The sequence below is a fragment of the Chiloscyllium plagiosum genome, chromosome 20, assembly GCF_004010195.1.
Source record: "Chiloscyllium plagiosum isolate BGI_BamShark_2017 chromosome 20, ASM401019v2, whole genome shotgun sequence".
NCBI classification, from domain to species: domain Eukaryota; kingdom Metazoa; phylum Chordata; class Chondrichthyes; order Orectolobiformes; family Hemiscylliidae; genus Chiloscyllium; species Chiloscyllium plagiosum.
Genome location: NC_057729.1, coordinates 35843515 through 35871294, shown reverse-complemented (window position 1 = coordinate 35871294; position 27780 = coordinate 35843515). Strand labels below are relative to the sequence as shown.

The 27780-nt window shown below is 39.1% G+C and overlaps 2 protein-coding genes across 2 annotated transcripts in view; one reads left to right on the top strand and one right to left on the bottom strand.

The window, feature by feature from the left end:
• The window catches only part of commd7 (COMM domain containing 7), a 22623-nt gene extending 6948 nt beyond the window's left edge, over positions 1-15675 (top strand). The window contains exons 2-9 of the mRNA XM_043710548.1: positions 1938-1991; positions 3060-3162; positions 10414-10470; positions 10558-10595; positions 11509-11599; positions 14106-14155; positions 15352-15400; positions 15487-15675. Coding sequence (XP_043566483.1) covers positions 1938-1991; positions 3060-3162; positions 10414-10470; positions 10558-10595; positions 11509-11599; positions 14106-14155; positions 15352-15400; positions 15487-15563 — 519 coding nt within the window. The 3' untranslated portion in view covers positions 15564-15675. The remainder of the gene's footprint in view (positions 1-1937; positions 1992-3059; positions 3163-10413; positions 10471-10557; positions 10596-11508; positions 11600-14105; positions 14156-15351; positions 15401-15486) is intronic.
• Positions 1-27780, bottom strand: part of dnmt3bb.1 (DNA (cytosine-5-)-methyltransferase 3 beta, duplicate b.1) — a 334528-nt gene that overhangs the window by 290373 nt on the left and 16375 nt on the right. The gene's annotated exons all lie outside the window — the stretch shown is intronic.

The following is a 27780-nucleotide window of genomic DNA, read 5'->3' as shown; positions in this document are numbered from 1 at the left end:
AGGGGGTATAGCTTTAAATTAAGGGGTGGTAGGTCTAGGACAGATGTTAGGGGTAGATTCTTTACTCAGCGAGTCGTGAGTTCATGGAATGCCCTGCCAGTAGCAGTGGTGGACTCTCCCTCTTTATGGGCATTTAAGCGGGCATTGGATAGACATATGGAAGATAGTGGGCTAGTGTAGGTTAGGTGGGCTTGGATCGGCGCAACATCGAGGGCCAAAGGGCCTGTACTGCGCTGTATTCTTCTATGTTCTATGTCCTGGGGGAGTGTTGAGAGATCTGGGAGTGCAGGTTCATAACTCCTTGAAAGTGGAGTCACAGGTAGATAGGATAGTGAAGAAGGTTAGTGATTTTTGAGAAGTTTTGAGGGAAGGTGGTGTTTGGTATGCTTTCCTTTATTGGTCAGAGCAATGAGTATAGGAGTTGGGAGGTCATGTTGTGACTGTACAGGACATTCTTGGAATATTGTGTGCAATTCTGGTCTCTCCTATCAGAAAGAGAGGGAGAAACTTGAAAGGGCTCAGAAAAGATTTACCAGAATGTTGCCAGGGTTGGAGGATTTGAGCTATAGGGAGAGGCTGAATACACTGGGACTGTTTTCCCTGGAGTGTCGGAGGCTGAAGGGTGACCTTATGGAGGTTTATAAATTCATGAAGGGCATGGATAGGGTAAATAGACAAGGACTTTTCCCTGGGATGGGGGAATTCAGAACTAGAGGGGTTTAAAGTGAAAGGGGAAAAATTTAAAAGGGACCTAAGGGGCAACATTTTCATGCAGATGGTGCGTGTATGGAATGAGCTTCGAAGAAGTGGTGGAAGTTGGTATAATTACTTTTAAAGACATCTGGATGGGTAGATGAATAGGAAGGGTTTATTGGGATATGGGCCAAGTGTTGGCAAATGGGACTAGATTCGGTTAGGACATCTGGTCGGCATGGAAAGGTCTGTTTCTGTGCTGTTCTTCTCCATGACTCAGTCTTGCAACAAACGTCAGAGAGTCAATCAGCTTAGCATATTCATAGGTATACTCAAGATTGTAGATCATTTAAAAGTTAAAGCATGGGCTAAATCACTTTATCCATTGTTAATGAGCATAAATTAGCAATTAAATTCTGTTGATTCTTTTTAACCAAAATATGCTGGTCATTTAGAGAAATCAAAATAACATTGATTATTATTATTAAGTAAAATGTGGATATTTAACATTTCCAGTTTTCCAGCCACTGTACCAGTATTTTGGAGGTCCCTATTTCTGAACCTGCCCATCTATACTTCAACATGCCCGGGTTCAAAGTGCACTCATCATGTGACCAAATAGATTGATTGTCAGCCTGTAAGTCTTTCCAATACAGTCTGGAAAACAGGAGAATTTCCTAGTCAGCCATCCATATTTCATCTGTAACCATGGATTAATCCTATGAACTAACTCTGGGAAACGATGACAGGAAAAAAGTCAGACGGATAAGTAGTGTTTTATTTAATAGTATAGAAAGATTCAAAGTTTCACTAATTTAATGTTTGTTTCTTCTTGTTCCTATTTATGCTATGGGTAGTTTTGAAGTTATTGCTACCTTAAATATTCCTGCAGTAGTATAGTTAAGTCATCACGCTGGATAATATTTGGTTTCACTTACCTACTCTTTTGCTTCTTTACCAGTGAGAAAAATAAATTGTGGGGAGAAGTTTGTATTTGTCTTTCGGTGTGTAACATCCACTTCTTCCTCTTCTGCTGTTGACACAATGAAAACGTTGGGATACGAATGCTGTCTTTGAAAGGTTGAATGCACTTGGGTAGAGGCAGCAACATTTTTGAGTTGATAGAATTTAGACTTTTTAAAGGAAATTTAAATCCATCACTACTTCTAAAATTTATGTGGCTGAGTTGTGATCAGTTTGTAATCTGGTGAAGATCATTTACATTACATGAATTTTATTTACAGCAATTCTCAGCATTGACCGAGATAATCTTCAGCTTTATTACACAACCCACCGAGGTAAGAAATGCTGTAAAAATGTAGCAGTTCTAGTAACTGTACATGTATGGGTAATGTTCACAGGTAGACATGTATGCTTATGTTCATGGTTATATTTAATATGTTTATGTGAATTATTAATTTGTTTGTTTTAATAGACTAGTTAAAATAGTGTTAAATATTCTTCTGCGGATACTTAGCCTAGTATCTTCTGCAATAGAAATGTTTGCATTATTGATGACAGTTCGTTCAAGTTTCCTTCTGTACCTTTTTGAAGCATCAAAGGCATGGGATCAAGAACAGTAATGCAACATTACAGACAATCCTTTGTAGCACTGAGTTTAAACATTGGTAAAGGGAGACTAGAAGTTGAAGCTTTTTGTCTTGTACTCATCAGACCAGGACACAAGATATTGGCAGGAAAAATGGTCCTATTTTCAGGTGTGTTTTTTGAGTCCAGATTCTGATGAGTGCAAAACGGAAAGCTTCAACTTCTAGTTTTCTTTTAGCACTGCTTAAAAGGTAAGACAGTTGGTTCACAGACTGCAGCTGAAATGTATACTAGCACAGCTAATTGGTTATACCCCAGCCTTCTATCAGGAAGCTCAGTTAGTGGTTGCATTGCAGAATGGCTGAAATTGGCAACTTAATCTTGCTTTTTTGTGGATCACAGGCACGAACTTGCAACACAGTCCTTAACAGTCCATGTCCTATTTGCAGTGATGTCTTGTTTTTTAAGTCAAAGCTGCTTCCAGACATCTATGTTATATGTCTACAGTACAGATCATCTTCAGCGAAGAGGTTATTCAAGGAAGCTGACTCCAGAGAATTGGGCATTAAGTAAAATGGAAGAACAGCCCAAGATTACCATTATGTCACCCTGCTATTAATTGCGGTCTCTGTTTTTGGCTTCTCAGAAGCAATATTTTACGTTTACCATGTCAGACCAACCTAATAATTGACCCTATATTGACACTGTATCACCTTCTGAAAGCTGAAGACTGTTTACTATGATGATACTGTTTAAAGCAGCAATTTCCGAAATGCATTGTTGAGCAAAATATATTTTATGTTTTTCCTCATTTTCAGTCAGAACGATTATTAAGTCAACTCAGTGAGTTTGCCTCTCAGAATGGAATGAGCCCAGGCCCACTGAAAAATATTATGAAAAGCATCCTCTTGGTTCCTACTGGTGAGAGATGGTTTGAATTGTATATGTCACATGCCGTGAGTTTTCTAATTGTTCTTGTGGCAGGAGAGATTTATCGAATGCTGTTTGAAAATTTGGCCTTTCACAGTGCTGTACAAGTTTTGTTTTGATATTCTCTGTTCTCATCCACCAATTTATCCCAAATACCTTCCCTCCATCATAAAGTCAGATGTGAGGATGTTCACATTGCGCAGTCAATGTTCAGCAGCATTTGCAATAAGCACTCTGTATTGAAATGCAACAAGATCTGGATAATATCCAGGCTTGGGCTTTCAAGTAGCAAGTAAAATTCTCACCACACAAACGTCAGGCAATGACCATCTCTGATAAGAGAGGATTTAACCACTTCACCTTGATATCCGATGGGATTACCATCGCTCCATTCCCCCAATATCAATATCCTGTGGATTACCATTGACAAGAAACTCAACTGGGCTTGCAATAATGTACTCTTGTTGCCTCAACTGGCAACAAGAGTACATTAGTTGCTAGGAAAACTGCAGTCAGGCTTTGGGGAATCAGGAAGTCACCTCCTAACTACCCAAAGCCTGTCCACTATCTACAAGGTACAGGTTAGGAGTATGATGGAATACTCCCCACTTCCTAGATGGGTGCAGCTCCAACAACCTTAAAAAGCTTGATACTATCCAGGACAAGGCAGCTCACTTGATTGGCACCACCTCCACAAGCATCTTCTCCCTCTACAACTGCTCATTAACAGCAGTGTGTACTATCTACTAGATGCACTGTAGAAATTCACCAAAGATCCTTAGACAGGACCTTCCAGACCACAACCACTTCCATGTTGAAGGGCAAGGGCAGCAGATATGCAGGAACATCGCCACCTGCAAATTCCCCTTCAAACCACTCACCATCATGACTTCAAAATATATTGCCATTTCATCACGGTTCCTGGGTCAAAATTCTGGCATTCCCTCCCTAAGGACATTGTCATCAAACTACAGCACTGCAACAGTTCAAGAAGGCAGCTCACCAACACTTTCTCAAGAGCAACTGGGTATAGGCAATAAATGCTGCCCAACCAGCTATGCTCACGTCCCACGTGTGATTTTTTTTTCTTTAAATGCCTCATGATTAGGAGTTAACCTAATGCCTTTAAGATCTAGTCATGCAATAGCCTGACCTGAGGCTGTTACAGTAAACATTTGTGTTATGTGAACTAGGCATTATAAACTCAAGTTTATGACCAAATGCACTTCTCTAATCTTTTGAAAGGCTGATAAACAATATAGGTGACTAAATTACCAGATTGCTTTAACTTAGAGTCAGCAAATGAACATAAAAAATAACTGTGTAAGTCCCATGTTACATTGAATTAATTTCAGAAAACATCCTTTTAAAACCGTAAAAAGCAAATCTTGCTAGACTATCTCTGTCACTGTGCTATTATTAAAGTAAAACGTCCTGGAAAACTTCTGAACTGGCAGCATCTGTGGAGATAGGAACTGACATAATATTTCGAGTCCAATAGAACCTTTCTTCAGAATAGTCAAAATTGACCTGCTGAGTTTCTCCAGCACTTTGTTTTTATTTCAGGTTTCTAGCATCCACAATATTTTGTTATATCTGTCACTGGTCTAAGTGTTCAATCTTTTTGCTCAGCCTTTAGTATCTAATATAACGGCTCTGCCCCTCGTAGAATACCTTTCGTCCCCTTACTAGATATTACAATAAACTGATTATTTTCCTGATCTGTAGCTGGATAGGAAACCAGCAGTTCAATCTATCACACCATCTTTGGACAGGCCTTGGTCAGCAGAGTTGAATGAATGAATTAATTAATTAATTAATTAATATTTAAAAATGTTAATCTGCTGAGTTTCTGGTAAATTCTACAGCTATTCAAAATTATTCTTGCCTGTGAGAGGAAAAACAACATTTTACATATATTTGAAAAGTATGTTTTACATATCAGTGTTGAAGAGAATAATTAGGAATATATGAACAGGAGTAGGCCTTTCAGCTTGTTGAACCTGCTGTATCATTTAATCATGGTTGATTGAATATTTTAATGCCTTTTACCTACACTATACCCATAAACATTTAAACCATTGATAATCAAACATTTAATAACCTCTACTTTAATTATACTCAAAGACTGAGCTTTCACAGACGTCTGGAGTGGAGAATTCCAAAGATTCCTAACCCTGAGTGAAATAACGTCTCTTTGTGGTCTTAAATGGCATCCTATTTATTTTTAAATTATGCCCCTGAGTCTAGACTCCCCAACCAAGGGAAATATCTGATCTGTCTGTCTCCAAGTATTTTCAAAGAGTCATAGCAAAGAAACAGGCCCTTTAGTCCATCATGTCTATGTCGACCAATAAACACCAAGCTACTCTAATCCCATTTACCTGCACTTGGTCCATAGCTACTATGCCCTGGCATTTTACATAATCATCGAGATGCTTAAATATTGTGAAAGTATCTGCCGCCACCATCCTTTCAGGCAAAACCTTCCACTCTCTCGTGTTTAAAACATTTTTTTCTCAAATCACCTCTAAATCATTCACTCCTCATCTTAAACTTGTGCCCTCCGATCTCAGGCATGCTTGCCATTGGGGAAAATATCTTCACTATCTTCACTATCTATGCTACTGTCATTATTTTGTATACTTTAATCAGGTCCCCACTTCAGCTTCATCTGCTTCAATGAAAACAGACCCAGCCTATCCAGTCTCTCCTCATAACTGAGACTTTTCATCCCAGGCAACATCCTGGTGAATCCTTCTGCATCCTCTCCTGTGCGATCATTATCCTTCTAATAGTGTGGTGACCAGAACTGGGCACAGTATCCCATCTGTGGCCTAACCAATGTTTTATAAAGTTATAACAAGATTCTTTGCTTCCATGTTCTACCCGAAACGTCAATTTTACTGCTCCTCGGATGCTGCCTGAACTGCTGTGCTCTTCCAGCATCACTAATCCAGAATCTGGTTTCCAGCATCTGCAGTCATTGTTTTTACCTTCCATATTCTACAGCCTGGCTAATGAAGGCAAGCATCCCGTATGATGTCTACACCCAATCTAACAGTGTGCTGATACCTCAGGTGACTATGTGGAGTTTGCACATTCTCCCCATATCTGCATAAGATCCCTTTGGGTGCTCTGATTTCCTCTTATAGTCCAAAGACATGCAGATTTAAATAAATTGACCATACTAAATTGCCCATAGTGTCTAGGGATGTGTATGTTTGGTGCATTAACCATGGGAATGCAGGGTTACAGGGATAAATCGGCGGGGGGTCTGGGTGAGATGTTCATCGGAGGGTCAGTGTGGACTCAATAGGCCAAATAGCCTGCTTCCACACTGTAGGGGTTCTGTGATTCTTCTGGGATCTCTGTTCTTATACATCAACATCCCTTTGTTCCTCCATACTCTCTGGAACCTACCGTTCATTGAATATATTCTTTCCCTATTCGACATCTCACTTTTCAGGATTAAATTCCAACTGCTATTGCTCTGCCCAGTTTACCAGCTGATCAATGTCAGACTGCAGCATGAGACCAACCTCCTCAATGTCAACATTCCCACCAATTTTCATGTCACTTCCAACTTACTAATTATACCTTCTGTGTTCATATCCAAGTTGTTAATATACGCAACAAACATCAAGGGTCCCAGCACCAGTCCTTATTGCACACCACTGATCACAGGCTTCCAATCACAAAAACTGTCCTCCACCATCACCCTTTGCCTCCTATTTGTAAGACAATTTTAGATCCAGTTTGCCAACTTGCCTTCAATCCCTTGAGCTGCCACCTTTTGGACCAGCCTTCCGTCTGGAACCTTATCAAATGCCTTACTGAAGTCCATGTAAACCACATCAAGTGCACTATCCATATAATGTCTAATTCTCGTCATTAATTTTAATGTATTCTAGAACGTCACCATCCCAACTGAAACCCTCCATCAACAAGGTCTTTCTCCTTTTTGAATGTAGTTGAGAAATATTAATTTAAGACCTCATCTGCATCCTCTGGCTCCATGTCCCTTTGGTTTCAGAGAGGCACCATTCTTTTCAGTAATCCTTAAACTCTTAAAATATTTATAAAATGCCTTGTGGATTTTCCTTAATCCTATCTGCCAAAGATATTTGGTAGCCCCTCTTTGCTCTCTTAATTTCTTTTTTAATCATCCCCACACTCTTGATATTTTTGAAGGCCAACCACTGTTGTTAGATACGGAATATTAAAATATTCTTCCTTCGTTATCAAATTCTCAATATCCCTTGATCCAGGGGTCCCTGGACTTGCTGACTATGCCCTTCACACTTGGTGGAACACGCTGGCCCTGAATTTTCACTATGCTACTTTTTCATGACTTCTACTTTCCACATGTAAACTTACCACATGTAAACTTACCTACAAGTAGTTTCTTCCAGTCGGTCTTTGCCAGATCCTGTCTAATGGTATTGAAATTTGCCTTGCCCAATTTAGACAATTAACTTCTGTACTGTACTTACCTTATTTTGTAGGTTTGAATGAGATCACCTCTAATTCTTGAAACTCGAGAATATAGACTTACTTTGCCCAAACTCTCATTACAGGTTAGTCCTGTCATCCAAGGAGAATCTTCCTTATGCTTCATCAATGGCAGTAATACTTTCCCGAAATAAGAAGAACAAAACTGAACACAGTACCTCAGGTGCAGTCGAAACAACATCCCAAACAATTAATGCAAATTTCAATACTAATGCACTCAAATTACCTTGTGATAAAAGCTAACATTCCACTAGTCTTCCTAATAGCTTGCTGCACCTACATGCCATCCTTTAGAGACTTATTGATAAGGATACCTCAGTCTTTTTGCACATCTCTCCTTTCCAATTTCTCTCCATTTAAGAAATACTCTGCACTTCTGTAGTTCCTGAAGAAGGGGTTATGCCCGAAACGTCGATTCTCCTGCTCCTCGGATGCTGCCTGGCCTGCTGTGTTTTTCCAGCATCACATTTTTCAACTCTGGTCTCCAGCATCTGCAGTCCTCACTTTCTCCTAGTTGATCTTAACCTACTGCGAATCCTCTTGCAAGGACGCTTACTTTGAAGAAGCTCTCCTCCTCCCTCTACAATTCCTGAAGAAGGGCTTATGCCCGAAACGTCGATTCTCCTCCTCAGATGCTGCCTGGCCTGCTGTGTTTTTCCAGCATCACATTTTTCACTTCTGTTGTTCCTACCAACCTGACTTTTCTCCCCAGATAATACTCCATCTGCCTTACTTTTCCAAATCTTCATGAAAACATTTCACACCTTCTTCATAAAATAATTTCCTTTATATTATCTGCAAATTTGTAAATAGCGTATGTGGCCCCCAATTCAAAATTATTGACATATATTGTGAACAGCTTGAGTGCAAGTATTTGATCCTTGCAGAACCTCAGTCATTACATTCTGCCAATGTGAGATTGCCCCATTTATTCCTACTGTCTGTTTTCTGTCTGTTAGCTAATTCTTAATCCATGCCAGGACGGTATCTCCTATGTCATGTGCTTTCATTTTGATAACCAGACATCCTGTGGGAGTACAGCATGGTGGCTCAATGGTTAGCACTGCTGCCTTATTGCACCAGTGTGGAGTTTGCATGTTCTCCCTGCGTCTGCATGGGTTTTTGTCCAGGTGTTCCAGTTTCTTTCCACAATCCAAAGATGTGCAGGTTAGGTAGATTGTCAGTGCTAAATTGCCCTGACAATTAGTGTCCAGGTATGTGCAGGCTAGGTGTATTAGCCATGGTAAATGTGGAGTTATGGGGATAGGGCGGGGGCTAGGTCTGAGCGGATTGTCTTTGGAGGGTTGATGCCGACTTTATGGGCTGAATAGCCTCTTTACACTCTGTGGGGTTCTATGATTCTTATCAAAAAACCTTTTGAAAGTCCGAATAAATAACATCCACCAACTCTCCATTATTAAATTTATTCATAAGATCCTCAAATTTTTGAAACACAATTTTTGCATTTGTAAATCCATGCACAAACAGATTGTTATCCACACATTCAATTATCACATCATTTATTATAGATTCTGTATTATCCCTACTACTGCTATAAGACTGACAGATCTGCAGGTCCCTGTTTATCCTTTGTTTCTTTCTTTCTTAAATAGTAGGTGGCATTTGCAATTTCCAATCTGCAAGAATCATTCCAGAATCTATGAAATTTTAGCAGATGATTACCGATGTATCAACAATTGCAAAAGCCGTGTCTTTCAACATTCTGGGATTGTAGACTGTTAAGTTCCCTGGATCTTAACACTTTCAACCCCAAATTTTTCTATACTACTTTCTTACTAACATTTAATTTACTTGAACTCCACATTCTCTCTAGTTTCTTGAATCTCTGAATCTAGGAAATTTCTTGTTTCTTCTTCAGTAAACCATTCATGAAGTAATCATTTAGCTTCTCTGTCATTTCAGTATTTTCCCATTATAAATTCTCTTAACTCTGCTTTTAATGGACCCACAATTTGTCTTCGCTATACATTTCCTTTATTCATACTTGTAGAAGCTTTTACAGTCTATTTTTGTGTTTTGCTAGATCATTTGTATTCTGTTCTTCCTTTCCTTATCGATTTGTTGGTCGTCATTTAGTGTATTCTAAAAACTTTTCAATCCTCAGATATATTACTGTATCCAGCTACCTTATAAGCCTTTTCTTTTAGTCTTGTACAATCCCTGTCAAAATGCATAACCTCACTTTTCAAAAAGCACTATGTTTTCCATCCTACCTTTCCTAGCCTGTCCAAGTCCTTCTGCAACCTTTCCACTTCTTCCACACTACCTGTCTCTCTGCCTGTGTTGTTTGCTGTCTTTGCATCCTGTAATCCAATAGGTGACCATATTATGGCTTCTGAGCCATGCAACTCTAGACCTTGAAGCACAAGCCCTCAGCTCACTTATGTTTATATTTATTTCCTCTCTGCCATATATGAATGTCATGATTTGGAGGTTTAGAAAGGCATGATCTGAGCATGTTTAGCTTATTGCAACATCAATACCTAAACTTGATAGATATGAATATTAAACCAAAGCGGAATTAAATTTTAACAGGTACCTAAGGCTCAGTGGTATGTATTTATGTAGCACAGAGTCAAAAAAGTCTTGCCATAACCAGTTGACTAAACTGGATAAGAACAGGGAAATCAACATGAAATTCAATGATTATAGATAACTCAACAGGAATATTCTCTTGAAATTAAAATATATTCCACTTCCCAACAGGTGCCTTGAAAAGGAATTTGACAGCTGACCATGTCAAGACTGATTTTGTTACTCTGGGTAGGTTGCATTCAACCCTCATTAAACTACTCCATGAAATTCTTTCCCCTTAAGTATTAAAAATGTATTTCCTCCTTGTTCATAAAGGGCTAAGTGAAGAGAAGGCTGGATGCTTTGCAGATCAGGTAAATTTTTTTATTTTGCTCCAACTTGTATAATTTTTAAAATGTAACCATGACTGTCTCAGATTTAACCTAAATTGAAAAGAAGAGTATGTGTTCATTTCCAGGCTGCAATCATGTCTCCTACCCAGTTACCCAGATACTCACACAACCATCTTGAAAAATTTACTCATTAGTCCTACTCTATCACATTCCTGCCCAACAAACCCAGTAAGGAAAAGGCAAAGAAGATGTCTAAAGGACTGTGACCAAAATTGTATTGCTTAATACCATGAAGTGGACACATTGCAAAGGAATACAAGCATATATATTTTCTTAACATGTTCAGTCCACAGAAATGCATAATTCTGTTGTTTGGATATTGTAATATCATCTGTATTATTATAGCAGTCTAATGCTGATGAGAATAAATTCTAGAATCACAGTTTAAATCGATGGTGCTCAGATGAGATCAGAGGCCATTTTGAATTTCAGTCCCTTTGGTTGAAGGTTTCACATTTACATTTTGAAGTGATTCGCATTTATATTTAGCTTAGGGGGTTAACTGGATGGCTAGTTTATGATGCAGAGTGACGCCAGCAGCATGGGTTCAATTCCCGCACCAGCTGAGGTTACCGTGAAAGATTGTCCTTCTCAACCTCTCTCTCACCTGCATCATGACCCTCAAGTTAAAGAACTACCAATTGTCTGTCTCAAATGAGAGTGTAACCTTGTGGTCCAGTAAGACTATGACAATTTTACCTTTTAACTGACCAAAAATAAGCTATTCTATCTGACACAAATGCTGCCAGTAACTTGAATTATTGGTCCTTTTTCATGTGTAAGAAGATGCCCAATGCACTTTATCAGAAACACAAAAGAATAAGATGAACAATAATCTTTTTGAGTATTGTATAATTCCATGTTGTTTTTCCAGTGGAAATTGAATTCTGCAGTGCTGTCAAGACTGGCAGTGGGACAAACGTTGACTGTCAATCAATTAGTAGATATGGAGTGGAAATTTGGAGGTAATTTTAAAATTCATTTTGTCTATAGTTGACTTTTTGATACATATGAAGTATAGTGTATTGTATTGTTTACATGAGTTTTTTGGGACATAATTTATTCTGCTAGCCCACCAAAAACATTATTGTAAAATTTCTTTGTGCAGTAATTTAACCCAGTTATTTTACAAGCATTGGAATATTGCACAAGGGAATTTTGTACAAACACATTTACTAAAACTGTTGGAAACACCATAATATCATAATTGTAGAGAAACAGTTAGCTAGTGCACCAAGGTCCATTTAAACTACAAGTGTTTCACTTCACGTGCACAATAGAAATCGGAAACAGGACACAACCTGACTCCAATGTGAATGACAACTTCTGCCTTCGAGTAGTCTTACTCTACTGTCAAATTGTGACTTGACTCTAGGCTTTTTGCTATAACTTCAGCACTAGTGAAGAGATTAAAGGAAGTAGTCTTAATGTTAAGGTTTGAATCCAAGGTTTAGGCTGAATAGAGCAATAGATTTCTCTCATTCTGATTCAGTGTGAGTGAGTGGATAAGAGAAATTGTAGTCAGTGGCATGGAAGTAGACTTATGAAGGGGGACAGAAGTCATGGTATCCATCTTCCCAACATTTAACTGATAGGCATTTTGACCCACCCCCAATGTCTTAGCATAGATTTTTATCATAGTCAAGAATACGTCTTCTGTCCTTGATGGAACTATGGAAACTGTACTGCAGTTGATGTTGCTTAAAGATAGCTTGTGGAAGAACCCTACATTTACACAGGTGGAGTAGAATTGTTGAACATGTCAAAATATTGGACTGCTGAACAGAGTTGCTAAAAACTTTGTATAAAATCCTAAATACTTTTGACAATGAAACACTTTGCAATTGGCACTAAGCAATAATCTCATTACTGTCTGAAGTAATACAACAACACGTTAACTTTCTGTTGTAGTTGGCTTCATTTGATGCCAAATGGTTACTGTTTGCCACCACACCTTATTAAATATTTGCACAAAAAGCTGCCAATTTGCAGTGTAATAAGCTAAGGTCCCAAAGTTAACTGGAATATATACAGAGTGCCTTGGCTTTCATGTTTAACATGCACGCTAGAAAAATTGCAGCAATGTGTATGTATTAATGTAAAAGTCAACCCATATTTTTTGGCCTAAACATGTTTACACCTTGTTTAAAAATGAATACTAGTTTTTCAGGAATCAAAACCCAAATAATTCAGAGTCAGATTTTATCTATGGAATCACATAAAAAAAAACTCAATTTATTATTCATTCAAAAATGTCATACATACTGTAATTCCTCCACTTCCTATTTGTCAATTAAAACAGGAAGAATGTGGATAATTGAATGAATGGGGTGAGAGGTGGAGGCACAGGCCTCATCAGTTGTCCCCTGTAAGTGCCAACTCAGTGCAATCCTATCCCAATGCTCCTTGATACTCCTTAGTTAAAAAGAGAGGAAGAGACAAAAAAAGAAACTGGTGTGGACACTGCTTCCCCCATTACAGTTGTAAAAGTCAATACCGTAACGTTTTGCCTGAAACATTGGTCTGAAAATGTTGACATGTCAACGGACATATACAACATTGATGTGCAGTAAAATATTTATACTGATGCCAATAATTTTACTGTCCAGTAGTTATGGCAGTTTTGATGCACACAATAAGGTATCATGTTAAGATTAGATTAGATTCCCTACAGTATGGAATCAGGCCCTTCAGCCCACCAAGTCCACACCGACCCTCCGAAGAGTAACCCACCCAGACCCATCCCCCTAACACTATGGGCAATGGAGGAAACCCACTCGAACACTGCGAGAATGTGCAAACTCCACTCGGGAGACAGTCGACTGAGGCAGGAATTGAACCCAGGTCCCCGGTGCTGTGAGGCAGCAGTGCTAACCACTGAGCCACTGTGCCACCCCAGTTGTTTAATATGAAATCTGTATCTTCTTTTGGGAACATTTTTGTAGCAAAGAAGTGTAGGGTAGTTTTAATTTTACTCTAAGTATGGTATTCTACTTCTTGTGCTTGTACTTGCCAATAAGAGGAAGCCAAATGGAATAGAGATTGTGGAATTATTCCAGGGCCCCATTGATACTTGTTTAAAGTTAAAAATCATACAGCACCAGGTTATAGTCCAACAGGTTTAATTGGAAGCACTAGCTTTCGGAGGGCCACTCATTCATCAGGTGGTTATGGAAGGAGCAGTGCTGTGAAAGCTAGTGCTTCCAATTAAACCTGTTGGGACTATAACCTGGTGTTGTGTGATTTTTAACTTTGTACACCCCAGACCAACACCGGCATCTCCAAATCATTGATACTTGTGTTTGTGCACATTGAGAAGTGTGTAGACTGCAGTGGGTGGGGTAGGGTAAGCTGTTATTTAGTACAGAAAGATTCAAACTTTCAATGTGAGATTTCCCCAAGGCATGAACATTTAGGTTAAAGAGAAAACAAGATGTGTTGCTTCATCTGCACTTTCTTTGTTGTTTGCAGTAACAGCAGGGAGCAGTGAATTGCAAAAGGTTGGCAGCGTATTTTTACAGGTAATTGTTTTATTTATTTTTAAATTTAATGAATAATCATGCATCAATATATGTTTTATATTAAATCCAAGGAACTCTACCCCTATCAGTTTTATTGTTAAACACCAAGTTCTGAGAATTTCAGCGAGTCGTGAGTTCATGGAATGCCCTGCCAGTAGCAGTGGTGGACTCTCCTTCATTATGGGCATTTAAACGTGCATTGGATAGGCATATGGAGGATAGTGGGCTAGTGTAGGTTAGGTGGGCTTGGATCGGCGCAACATCGAGGGCCAAAGGGCCTATACTGTGCTGTATTCTTCTATGTTCTATGTTCTAATTCATGAGAATACTTCTCATCCTTTATAATTTCTATTGAAACGCTATGTAAGAGGAATAGCATATTTACTTTAAGCAAGTCTTGGCAGTGTCTTTTCTTTTAATGTTTAAAGCTGAGTTTGAGAGTCATAATGTACCTTGCAATTTATAAGTAATGTAAATACCATAACTTTGATCATCATATTATCATTGTTAGCTTTAGATCATGTAGCTACAACATATTGCTTCAGCATCAATATTCTTTGTCATCATCAGTTGTGTGGGACTGCATTCATTTAGTTACATTCCTATCTGCACAGTTGTAGCCAGAGAATCACTAACACTAGCTTGTCTTCCTGCTTCCACATTTTAACTTAGTGTTACACAAGGATCTGTCCTTTGCACCTCTTGTTTTTCACCAACAAGCTACTCCTCAGCTACATTACCTCAAAGCACAATGTGAGTTACATACAAACCTAAGAATCAGGAACAGGAGTAGGCCGTTGAGCCCCTCAAGCCAGTTCTGCCATTCAATCAGATCATAGCTGATCCCGTTGTAACTTCACATCTACATTCCCACCTACTCATCATGGTCTTTCAACCCCTTGCTTAAGAAGCTGGCAATCTGCAGAGAAGCCAAGATGGATTATCCACTCAGCACTTCTGGTTTAAGGTTGTTGCAAAAGCTTAAACCACATCTTTTGCAGAGAAGTGCTATACCACTGAACGTTACTTGAGTTTCTTTATCTTGTAGCTTATAATTCATGAGTAATCATTAACCAGCCATTATTTACCATATTGACTGAATCATCTATGAATTGAACTGGAATTGTTCATTATTTACATTGGCTTCATTGTGTAATTTGTCATCTTATTTCCAGTGAATGTTTCTCTCATTTCAGTTAAAATTTGTTATAAAGAAGGGGAACAAGAGTGAAAATGTTTACATGGGTTAGTGAATACATATTAATTCAATTTTTTAAATTCCTTAATCTAGTATGTATATTCACTAATATATTTTATTTTTCTTTATTTAGAGTTGACTTTACCACAGTTCTATAACTTCTTACATGAAATGGAACAAGCCAAGGCTAGCCTTGAATGTTTCAGTTAAATTGCTGCATCATTATTCATCAAATTGTTTGAACTATAAACAAAGCTCATTTTCTACTTGTTCAAAAAATCCATTTGTACATTCAAGTGCAATAAATCTTCATTATTTATAACTTTTGAATTGATAGTGAATCGTGTTCAGGAAGCACCTGTTGCCTTTATCGGTTATAAATGTTAGCATAGTTTAACAATTATGTAAATAAAATTATTCTGTGCCAAGTGTATATTATTAGGTCATTGTTTTTACTGCTGTGTAAGAATTATACTCCTTTCTACATTTTCCCACACTGGCACACTCAGCTCACAATGTGTAATGATATGGGACTGGCTTAAAATCACTATCAGTGAAATGCTTTGAAGATCTGATTTGCCTGCTAACCCTGTCCATAAAGAAACAGTTTGCCTATACTACAAGCTCTTTTTGATTGTAAAGTTAAAATTAGCATCTCCCTCTGAGGGAGATTATTATCATAAATCTGAATTCTGCTGTTCTCTAATGCATCATACTGAGTACAGGGAAAATGTTTTCGAAGTGTGATTACTGCTGAGTTGGAAGAGTAGTCAATTTCCATACAACAAATTAGATGAATAATCATGTTGTCTGCTTTTAATTGAAGGCGTGCTAACTGCTCTTTAGTGCTTTTACATTTGTAGCGTAAATCTTTCATTACTTTGCTGAAATAAGGACAACGTGTAGTGTTCTTGGTCCAGCTGTCTTCAGTTGCATCTTCAATGGCTTTCCCACCCATAAGGTCAGGTGTGGAGACCCTCACTGATGAGTGGAAAATGTTTTGTATTATTTACAACTCCTCAAATACTGAAACAGTCTGTGCCCAAATGCAGATTTGGGCGGTAGAAATACAAAATTTCTATATTCAAATTTTGAAGTGGGGCTTGAATCCATAACCTTATGAATTAAGAGTTAAAAATGTATCCAATTTAGCCGTGCTGACAGTTCTGCTACAATTTGGACTAAAAATGATTAAATTGTTCAATGTCAAGAGTGCAGAAAAGACTCCCAGAAAATCAGCAGATAGTTTAACACCATTTATTTTGCAATTGAACTGAAAATCCTTTTTACTCAAGCTACATTTGATGTGTGCCTTAGGTAATGTGGCCCCAAGTGTTGCAAAAAGAAAGTGTACCATACAAGCATAACATGGGGTTCCCTCCAACCTGCTATTAAAATCACTACTGTTTCTAATTTAGATAAATGACATGGAATCAAATACATCATATTGTAAAGATGTTAATTTTTTAGATGATAACCAAATCAGGAAAGATAGTGGCAAAGGTAGCTCAAATCATAGAGTGAACGAGCAAAATAAATGAGCAACAATATCAAATAAATTTAATAAAAGTAAGTACTAAACATAGGAAGGCAAAATTAGTCCCCCACATAATCTATTTTGACAGTTTTGACAGAATAAGAAGCGAAGGAAAAGCAAAGAGATTTAACACAAAACACATACAGCCAATACAAAGAAGCAATCACTAAGATCAAAGTAGTAAAATACATTTCTGAAATAATTGTTACCTGACAATTCCATCCATTCCTGGTCACCAAAACACAAGGGAGACATTGGAGCACTGGACACAAATGCAGAGAAGAGCCACAAGGATGATCTCTAATTTCAAGATTATAGTTATGCTAGAAAATCTGGAGAAATGCAGCATTTATCACATGGCGAGGAATATTTGAGTTGATTTTATTGGAGGTGTGTATGACAATTAAGAGACTGATAACCATCAATCTAAAATAACAGCATGGTGGATCAGTGGTTAGAACTGCTGTCTCACAGCACCAGGGTCCCAGATTCGATTCCATCCTCTGGTGACTGTGCAAACTCCACACAGACATTCTCCCCGTGTCTGCGTGGGTTTCCTCCGGTTGCTCCAGTTTCCTCCCACAGTCCAAAGATGTGCAGGTCACGTGAATTGGCCATGTTAAATTACCCATAGGGTTAGGTGCATTAGTCAGACAGAAATGGGTTGGGTGGGTTACTCTTCGGAGGGTCAGTGTGGACTTAGGTTGGGCTGAAGGGCCTGTTTCCATACTGTAGGGAATCTAATCTAATCTAAAACACATGAAAGTAAAATGTAAGAAGGAGCATGAAAAAACACCGGTCAATAAGATTAGTGAATCCAAAATATTGTATATCAAGGGGAAGAGGATAATCCAGGAAATGAGTACAGCCCATTAAGGACCAAGGGTGCAATGTTTGCATGGTGCTGGAGGACATTAGTACAGTATTTCACATCTGTCTTCACTGGGGAGGAGGATGTAGATACAGAAGTTGTGAAGAGGGACTGAGGATTTTTAGCAGATTGACATCAGAGAGGAGGCTTAAAAGTGAACAAACCCCCAGGTCGGAATGAGTTGTATCCCAGATAAGGGAGGATATTACAGGTGCTCTTCCCAAATTTTGTATTCTTCTCTGGCCACAGGGAAGGTGACAGAGGACTGGAGGACAATTAGCTGGTTCCACTTATCAGGAAGGGTGGTAGAGATAAACCCAGCCAGTGAATGTCTCATGAGTTGTAGGGAAACTTAGAGAAAATTCAGAAGGAGCGAATTAATTTCCACTTGGAGAACTAAGGTTTGATAGAGTATAGCTTTGTTCGAGCAAGGTCATGCAAACAAATTTGATTTTTTTTTTGAGGTGACCATGTGTGCAGATGAGGATAGTGCAGTTGATGTAGTTTACATAGGAACCCCTTGATTATCCGAAGGACACAGGTAGGGAGTATTTCGATCAGTTAATTGAATGCCGGATAACATAGGTAGCCATGCATTAGGTCCTTGCGATCTTGTTCGGATCATTCAAAATTCAGTTGATGCCAGATAAATGAGTTTCATCTGTACATAGATTTCAACATGGCCATTGACAGGGTCTTTCATGGGAGACTGATAAAGAAGGTAAAAGCACATGGGATCCAGGGTAACTTAGCAGTTTGGATGCAAAATTGGCTTAGAGGCATGAGACAGAATGTGTTGGTAGAAGGCCTTTTGTGTTTCTGGAAGATTGTGTCCAATGGCATACCGGAGGGATCACAGCTGGATCCCTTATTGTTCAATATATAAATGATATAGATGACAATGTGGGGATGATGGTGATGAATATATTTGCAGATGACATGAAGATTGGCAATGAGCAGGAAAGTGTTAGGTCACAGGAAGATATAAATGGAATGATAAGATGAGCAGATTAGTGGATGATGGAATTTAACCCTGAAAAGTGTGAAGTGATGTACTTTGAGTTGTACCTTGTCTTGTTTCTTCAATCAATGGAATGACATCAGGAAGCTCAGAGGAACAGAAAGATCTTTGGGTGCTTGTCCACAGATCCTTGAAAATGCAGGACAGGCTAGCAAGATAGTTAAGGCATAATGAACACCTGCCTTTATAATTTGTAACATAGCAACAGCAAAGAGATTACATTGGAGCTGTGCAAAATTTTAGTTAGGCCAGACCTGGAGTACTGTGTGCATTTCTAGTCATCACACTAGGAAGGATGTGATTGCATTGGAGGGGGTACAGAGGAGATTCACCGAGATTTGCCTGAGAAGGAACATTCTAGAGGCGGGATAAGCAATGGTTGTTTTCTCAAGAGCAGAGAAGTCTGAGCGAGGACATGATTCAAGTGTATAGGGTTATGAGGGCATGGGCATGGTGTATAGAATGCAGCTGCTGTCTGGTTGAAGCATAGTAACAAGGCAATCTAAGTTTAATAGAACATAGAAGAATACAGCGCAGTACAGGCCCTTCGGCCCTCGATGTTGCGCCTATCCAAGCCCACCTAACCTACACTAGCCCACTATCCTCCATATGCCTATCCAATGCCTGCTTAAATGCCCATAATGATGGAGATTCCACCACTGCTACTGGCAGGGCATTCCATGAACTCACGACTCGCTGAGTAAAGAATCTACCCCTAACATCTGTCCTATACCTACCTCCCCTTAATTTAAAGCTATGCAGGAAGTTTAGAGGGGAATTCAGAATGTTTTCTTTCACACAGAGAATGGTGGAATCTGGAATGTATTGCCTGGAAGAGTAGTTGAGGTGGGAAGCCTTTCAACTTCTTAAAAAGTACTTTGATGAGCACTTGAAATGTTATAACATTCAAGGCTTGAGCCAAATGCTGGAAAATGGGACTAGATGCAGGCCTCATGTGCCAAAGGGCCCCTCATGTATTTTATGATCTTATGAGTCCATAAGAGGAACTTGATTCAAATTAGTAAGTGTAAGTTTAGGATTCTATCAATAGATTCTTCACACAGTGATCAACAAATTAAGTAGACATCCTTACTGATGTAAGCGAGAGATTCCGTATGCAAGTATGAGGCATTTCAAAGGGGAAATATACAAAAGTTGGATTCCTGTAGCCATCCTTGTGATTTTCAAAGTACTTTATGCTAGCTGGGTGCAAGTAATGCTGAAGAGCTCATCTCTCTATTATGAGGTTAGGAGACACATTCGTTAAACATTAACACCCTTGCTAGATGTTAACTCATTATTCAAAGTTGATGCTCTGGTTGCTAATGTTATCTGGATTAATTTAGGCATGAATGCCCGTACAGAACCAATGAAAACTAGTCAACCCAGTGTTTAGAAGGCTCCAGTCACAGATGCTTCAAAGAATGGGGCTTAAAGCTTTTACTTTCTGACTTTGATGCAGAAATGCTATCACCAAACCCAACATACATACTCCACATAGAGAAGTGAAATCAAAACCTTGCAATTATTTAAGAAATAAAAGTTGCCATAATCCTATCAGGCTATATGACTGCTCTCTCACTCAAGAGAGAATGGTTTAATCTGGTCACCACACCTCAGGCAATGAGAAGCCTTCATGGTAACCTTAGCTAGTGTGGGAATTAAACCCATGCTGTTGGCAATACTCCCTAGCCATCCAGCTAACTGAGCTAACAAACCTTCATGGATGCTGTATTAGGTCGACTTTAGAATCTTTTTACTGGATAAATTTAAATGAGATGAATAATTGCCTTCAGCTATAACCACATTGTTGAAAAATTAAGTTCTCCTCTATGTGTAAGAAAGGAAGAGCTGTAGTTACACAGCACTTTTCACAACTACTGGACATTGCAAAACACTTTAGTTAATTATGTACTTTTGATTGGTAGTTGCTTTTGTACTGTTGAGAACATGAAAGCCAATTCTGCACACAGCAAACTCCCACAAACAGCAATGCAATAATCATCAGCTAATCTAATTTTTCTGGCATTGGTTTACTTTTTTTATGTGATGTGGCAGTGCTGGTATTTCCCGAATTGCCTTGAACTGAGGCTATTTCAGAGTCAAATCATATTGTCGTTGGCTTGGGGTCACATCTAGACCTGACTGGATGACACATTTTCTTCCCTCAAAGGCATGAGTGAAGCAGATGAATTTTAATGACAATCAATGATTACTTCATGGTCACCAACACTGATGGTAGTTAAATATTCCAGATTAAATTAACTTAAATTAATTTAAATTTAAATTCCGCCAGTTGCTTGGGGGATTTGAACTAGGGCATTAGCTTGGACCTCTGGATAGAATCTGGTTTCCAGCAGATTTTGCTGCTCGTCGGATGCTGCCTGAATTGCTGTGCTCTTCCAGCACCACTGATCCAGAATCTAGATGACAAGACCAGTAACTACAACTGCACCACTATCTCCAACTAAAGTTTAAATATTGAGGAGAACCCAGGGAAATTTTTACTAATCTCCAGTATGGTGCCAAATGATCCTTTATATTTGGCAAATTGGGTCCCAGTGAACATCAAATTTGAAAGCCAGCACCTCTGTCAATCTCCTATTTCTCAATACTGTGGTACAATGTCTGATTTTTACATTGACGCCCTAGAGTGGATTTGAAGCTATAACTTTGTGACTCAGAGGTGGGAGTGCTTGCATCTGAACCACAGCTAATTCCATTTGTCACAAGATGACGGCGAGGTGTAAGGTTTGGTTCAGTCCTCAAATGTATTGCAAATGATGCTCTACGGAATTTAAGAGACTTTGCAAAGCTTTGCTCATCCTTTGTAAAAACTTTGAACTATAGACAAAAATGTTTGATCAAAAAAAGCATACTATATAATTAGTCAGGAGTACAAGTTACTGAGTGTCTGTAATTCTGAAATACTGAGCTGGTTAATCATTTCCTACAAAAAGTACTATAGGTTGCGCAGAACTTCTTGCATCCCACAAGGCTTCAGTGAACCCAATTTTCTCAGTGAAGAACAAAAAGATGTTTTTTTTCTTTCAATATTATGAGTGTGTCCTTGTAGATTAGAAATTTCAATCCGTGACAGTAGGTGGAGACTGAAACAACTGCAAAAATGAAATAACCATGGTGTGATAATTTTATTACAGCTTTAGGTCAGAGACTGGAATATAGTATAAATGTTGTAGAACTGCTTGAAGGGAGTTCCCTATTTATACTTCCTGCTGTAACTCCTTATAACCAGAGTGACAGCTCTGCATCTATATAGTCATGCACCACCTTTTTTCACAATGTGGTATGACTTGAACTGGATACATTTTATAACTTTTGTGTGTGTGAAATACAAACATTTGGCAGTGATGTTAAAACCTTAAGAACACAGACAGTCATTCTTTGTTATTGACATAGATCTTTTAGAAATCAGCTATGGACAGATTATTTAGTAAGCAAGGGCTGCAAATTAGATAGGATTCAGGAAACAGGAGGGGGATTTCATTTTATGCCTGTTAATTTGAATGATTGTTGTATCAGACTGCAACAGATGTGATTTTGAGTGGCAGTAAGCTTGAGCAGGGGACAAGATAATCATGAATAATAAACCATGTGTTTTATTAATGTCCTAAAACAAGGGAATCGGTCACCATTATCCAGTCTAGCCTATGTGCTTCCAGAACTAGAGCAATGTGATTGACTCTTAATTGCTCCTTGAAATGGCCTAACAGGTTAAGCAGTTGTATCAAACTGCTACAAAAAATCTGAATAAAAACAAAACTGATTGGACCAGGTTCCCATCAACCAGAAATGGCAAAGCCATATTTTGCAGAGTTCAGCCTGCAAGATCCTCCAACTAATAAGTGGGGACTTGTGTTAAAATTGATGGAGACATCCCATTGAGCAGTAAACTTAACAATCTGTCTTAGTCATTATCTCAAAACTATACCGTTAAACCATTGTCCTCAACTCAACTGTCACAGACTGACTCTATTTTGAGTGTTACAAGGGCTTTAACCAGCAGTGTGGGAACCTTAAATTTATGGAGTAGACATACATGCTCTTGAAAGGCAGATGAGGTCTGTTTAATTGTCATGATGCAGTCTTTTAATATCATCAGCTCCTTAAACTGTAAAATAAACTGGTTGCTGCTGTTAGTTTTTAAAAAGCTCTGTCAGTCTAGTTTGATTGACAGCCAGATGACGCATGGCTTTGAAATCTGCCTGTCCCAGTAAAATCGTGGCACAAAATCATGACACCAAGGGATAACATTTTATGTTTTTTTAATACACGATGGTACTTTCTCTATTGGAAAAGGACTGGGAGCAATTATACAGAGCTGATCATTATAAGGGTTAATTTATCTTTAAAGGGCATTCCTACTATGAATTAATGCATTAAAAACACAGCTACATTACAATTCAGCAAGTAATGGTGACAATTGAATATATGAAAATATTTCTCTCCTACCTTTTAACATGCATCAAATGTGTTGGCAAGCTTTCTATTTTCTTCACAAATTCTCAAACCTCAGATAAACTTCCAAAGCCTTGTATATCCACTTACATGTGTGAGAAAATCTGAATTTTGTCCCACCCATCTATTTAAAACTCTAGTAGGGTCAGTGTGCATTTTGAACATTAGGCATTCCCAACCTGTGAAAAAGCCAAATAAAAATGGCATGGTATCAGAAAGTGGAGGTAAGCCAGGCATCCGCTAAAAAATAGAGACATTTTATAACATGGCAAGAAGCCCTTCAGCCTATTGTGTTCACACCTATCATCCAAGGTTGGCAGGAGTAGAGAACATTGGATGACGAGAGATATTGAGGCTTTGGTCGAGAAAAAGATATTCAAAGTTTGTGAGAAGATTTGTAGCTCGGGTGCTCGTGGCTGTGGTTCTGTTCGCCGAGCTGGAAGTTTTTGTTACAAACGTTTCATCCCCTGTCTAGGTGACATCCTCAGTGCTTGGGAGCCTCCTGTGAAGCGCTTCTGTGGTGTTTCCTCCGGCATTTATAGTGGCCTGTCCCTGCCGCTTCCGGTTGTCAGTTTCAGCTGTCCGCTGTAGTGGCCGGTATATTGGGTCCAGGTCGATGTGTTTGTTGATGGAGTTTGTGGATGAGTGCCATGCTTCTAGGAATTCCCTGGCTGTTCCCTGGCTGTTTCGCTTGCCCTATAATGGTAGTGTTGTCCCAGTCAAATTCATGTTGCTTGCTTATAGGCTCCCAAGCACTTAGGATGTCACCTAGACAGGGAACGAAACGTTTGTAACAAAAACTTCCAGCTCGGCGAACAGAACCACAGCAGAAAAAGATATGTCAGGTCTAAACAACTGGGATCAAATGAATCCCATGAAAGTATAAGATTGCAATTAAGAGGGAAATCGGGGGCAAAAAGGGGTCATGAGATAGCTTTGGCAGATAGGGTAAAGGAGAATGCAAAGAGATTCTGCAAGTATATTAAGAGCAAAAGTGTAACTAGGGAGAGAATACACCCCCTTAAATTTCGACAAGGCCATCTATGTGTGGAACCACAGGAGATGGATGAGATCCTAAACATATATTTTCTGTCAGTATTAACAATAGAGAAATACATTGGAAGCTAGGGAACTTGGGGAAATGAAGAGGAGGTGCTAGAGGTTTTAAAACACATAAATGTAGATAAATCCCAAGGACCTGAACAACTGTATCCCGGGACATCGTGGCCAGATAGGGAAGAAATTGCAGGGCACCTAGCGGAAGTATTTGCATTATTGACAGCCAGGGGTGAGATGCTGAAAGATTGGAGGGTGGCTAATATTTTGTTGTTACTTAAGGAAGGCTGAAGCAGAAGCCAAGGAAGTACACACGGCTGAGCCTAACATGACTGATGGGTAAGTTGTTGGAGGGGATTCTGGGAGGGAGGATCTACATGCACTTGGAAAGGCAAGGACTGATTAGGAATAGTCAGCATAGCTTTGTGCGTGAGAAATCATGTCTCACAAATTTGATCGAGTTTTTAGAAGAGATGACCAAGAAGATGGATGAAGGCAGAATGGTAGACGTTGCTTATATGAACTTTATCAAATTCTTTGACAAGGTTCTGCACGATAGACTGGTTAGTAAGATTAAGTCACATGGGATCCATGGAGAACTAGCCAATTGGATACAAAATTGGAGCTAGAGGCTGGTAATAGAAGGTTGTTGTTCAAACTGGAGGCCTATAATCAGCAGTGTGCCGCAAGAATTGGTAATAGGTCCAACGTTGTTCCTCATTTATATAAATGATTTAGATAAAAATATAGGAGTTGTGGTTAATAAGTTTGAGGAGGTCAGAAAAATTGATGGTATAGTAGACAGTGAAGAAGGTTATCTAAAAGTACAATAGGATCTTGGTCAGTTGGCCAGTAGTGGCCCAAGGAATGGCAGATGGAGTTTAATTTAGAAAAATGTGAGGTGTTGCATTTTGGTGAGACAAATCAGGGCAGGACTTACATAGTAGAGCCTTTGGTAATGTTGTGAAACAGAGAGACCTAAGGGCTCAGGCACATAGTTCCTTGAAAGTGGCATCATGCGTAGACAGAGTGGTGAAGAAGGCATTTGTCACGCTTGCCTTCCTCAGTCAGAGCACTGAGTGCAGAAGTTGGGATGTCATGTTACAGCTGTACAGGACATTGGTAAGGCCATGTTTGGATTACTGCATACAATTCCAGTCACCCTGTGATAGCAAGGGTGTTATTAAACTGGAAAGAGTACAAAAAAGATTTACAAGGATGTTACCAAGATTTAAATTATAAGGATCCTGGATGGACTGAATTTATTTTCCCTGGAGCATAGGAGACTGAGGGATGACCTTGTGGAAGTCTAAAAAATCATGAGGGACATGCTTTGTGGAAAGCATGTCTTTTCCCAGGGTTAGGGGAATCCAAAACAAGAGGGCTTAGGGTTAAGGTGAGATGGGAAAGATTTACAAGGGAGCTGAGGGGCAACGTCTTCCCATGCAGGATGGTGCATTTGTGGAATGAGCTTCCAAAGGAAGTGGTGGAGGTGAGTACAATTACAACATTTGAAAGACATTTGGACAGGTATTTAGATAGGAAAGGTTTAGAGGGCTATGGGCCAAATGCCGGAAAATGGGACTAGTTCAGTTTAGGAAAACTGGTCAGTATGGATGAGTTGGGCTGAAGGATCTGTTTCCGTGCTATATAACTCTATGACACTATCCATCTATTCCTGTTTGCCAAAACTTGACCTGTAGCCTTATATGCTATGGCATCTAAAGTGCTAACCTAAATTATCCTTAAATGTCTTTAGGGATGCTGTCTGCACCACCCTTTCAGGCAGTGAATTTCAGATACTCACAACTCTGTGGTTGAAAATAAAACCTCAAATCTCCTCCTGCTACTTAAAACTGTGCTCCTCTACTGAGAGGAAAGGTTTCAACCTATTTACCCTGTCTATGCCTGTTAGAACTTAGTACACCTCAATCAGATTCCTCCTCAGCCTTCTCTGCTCTCAGGAAAACAACCCCAGTCTATATAGCCTCTTAATAGCTAAATTGCTCCAGCTCAGGCAACATCCAAATGAATCTCCCCTGCACCCTCCCTGGTGCTGCAACCTTCCTGTAGTGTGACAACCAGAATTGTATGCAGTACTCCAACTGTGGCATAATTGACATTACATGCAGATCCATCTCAACTTCCTTGCTCTTATATTCAATGTCTTGACTAATTAAGGGCAAGTATCCCATATGCTTTCTTAACCACCTCATCTATTTCTGGAATCCATGGGCATACGTACCAAGGCTTCTTTGATCCTCTGTACTTCCTAGGTCCAACCATTCAATGCATACCTCTTTGCCCTGTTAGTCCTCCTAAAATACATCACCTTATTCTTGCAGGCTTAAATTCCATTTGACACTTTTCAGCACATCTATCACCCTATGTCTAATGCTTTCTTCCTCACTATCACTCCGAAAATTTTCATGTCATCTGCAATCTGTCATGTTGCCATTTGCCCATTAAAGCACCAGTCAAAAGTTCACTCTATAACATTATCTTTCTATAAGCATTTGCAAATTGTTTATCTGCCTATAACTATACCACACCAAGTCCTGCTCGCTCATTAGCCCAGGTCCTGACTGGTTTACATTGGCTCCTGATCACCAAAACCAAACACATGAATTAGTAGCAACAGTAGCCCACTCATCTCCTTGAATCTGCTCCATCATTTCATACAATTATGGCTGATTCAATTATTCTACATTACCAAATACACCTGATAATCTTTCACTCCTTGCTTATTAAAAATCAATAATCTATCTACCTATTCATTAAAAATACTAAAACAATGTTCAATTACCTTTCAAGGAGTTTTCTCATGACCCACTGAACATTCTCTTCATTTCTGTTTCAAATGTCTGACCCTTATTCTGAAACAGTGACCTCTCATTCTAGAGACTTCCACAAGATGAAACATCCTTTCCAAATTCACCCTGTGAAGACCCCATGGCAATTTATCTGTTTCAGACACTACATTTAAAATTTCATCTTCATGTTTAAATCACCATGGGAAGAATTTTCTTCTCTCTAGAGTGATATGGACAATGGTGGGAATGAAAAAATCAGAATTTTGACACTGGGAGTAAATATAAGCTTTAAACATCAATTGCAGAATGTTGCTATTGAGTGCTGTTTACCTTATTATCATGCCTTTGCATCTTATTAAACACCCAGCTCGCCTAAATTCTATTCTGGATAAGTGGTGCTGGAAGAGCACAGCGGTTCAGGCAGCATCCGAGGAGCAGTAAAATCGACTTTTCGGGCAAAAGCCCTTCATCAGAATACAAGCAGAGAGCCTGAAGGGTGGAGAGATAAGTGAGAGGAGGGTGGGGTGGGGAGAAAGTAGCATAGAGTACAATAGATGTGTGGGGGTGGAGATGAAGGTGATAGGTTGGGGGCGGAGGTGGAGTGGATAGGTGGAAAGGAAGACAGGCAAGTAGGACAGGACATAAAGGCA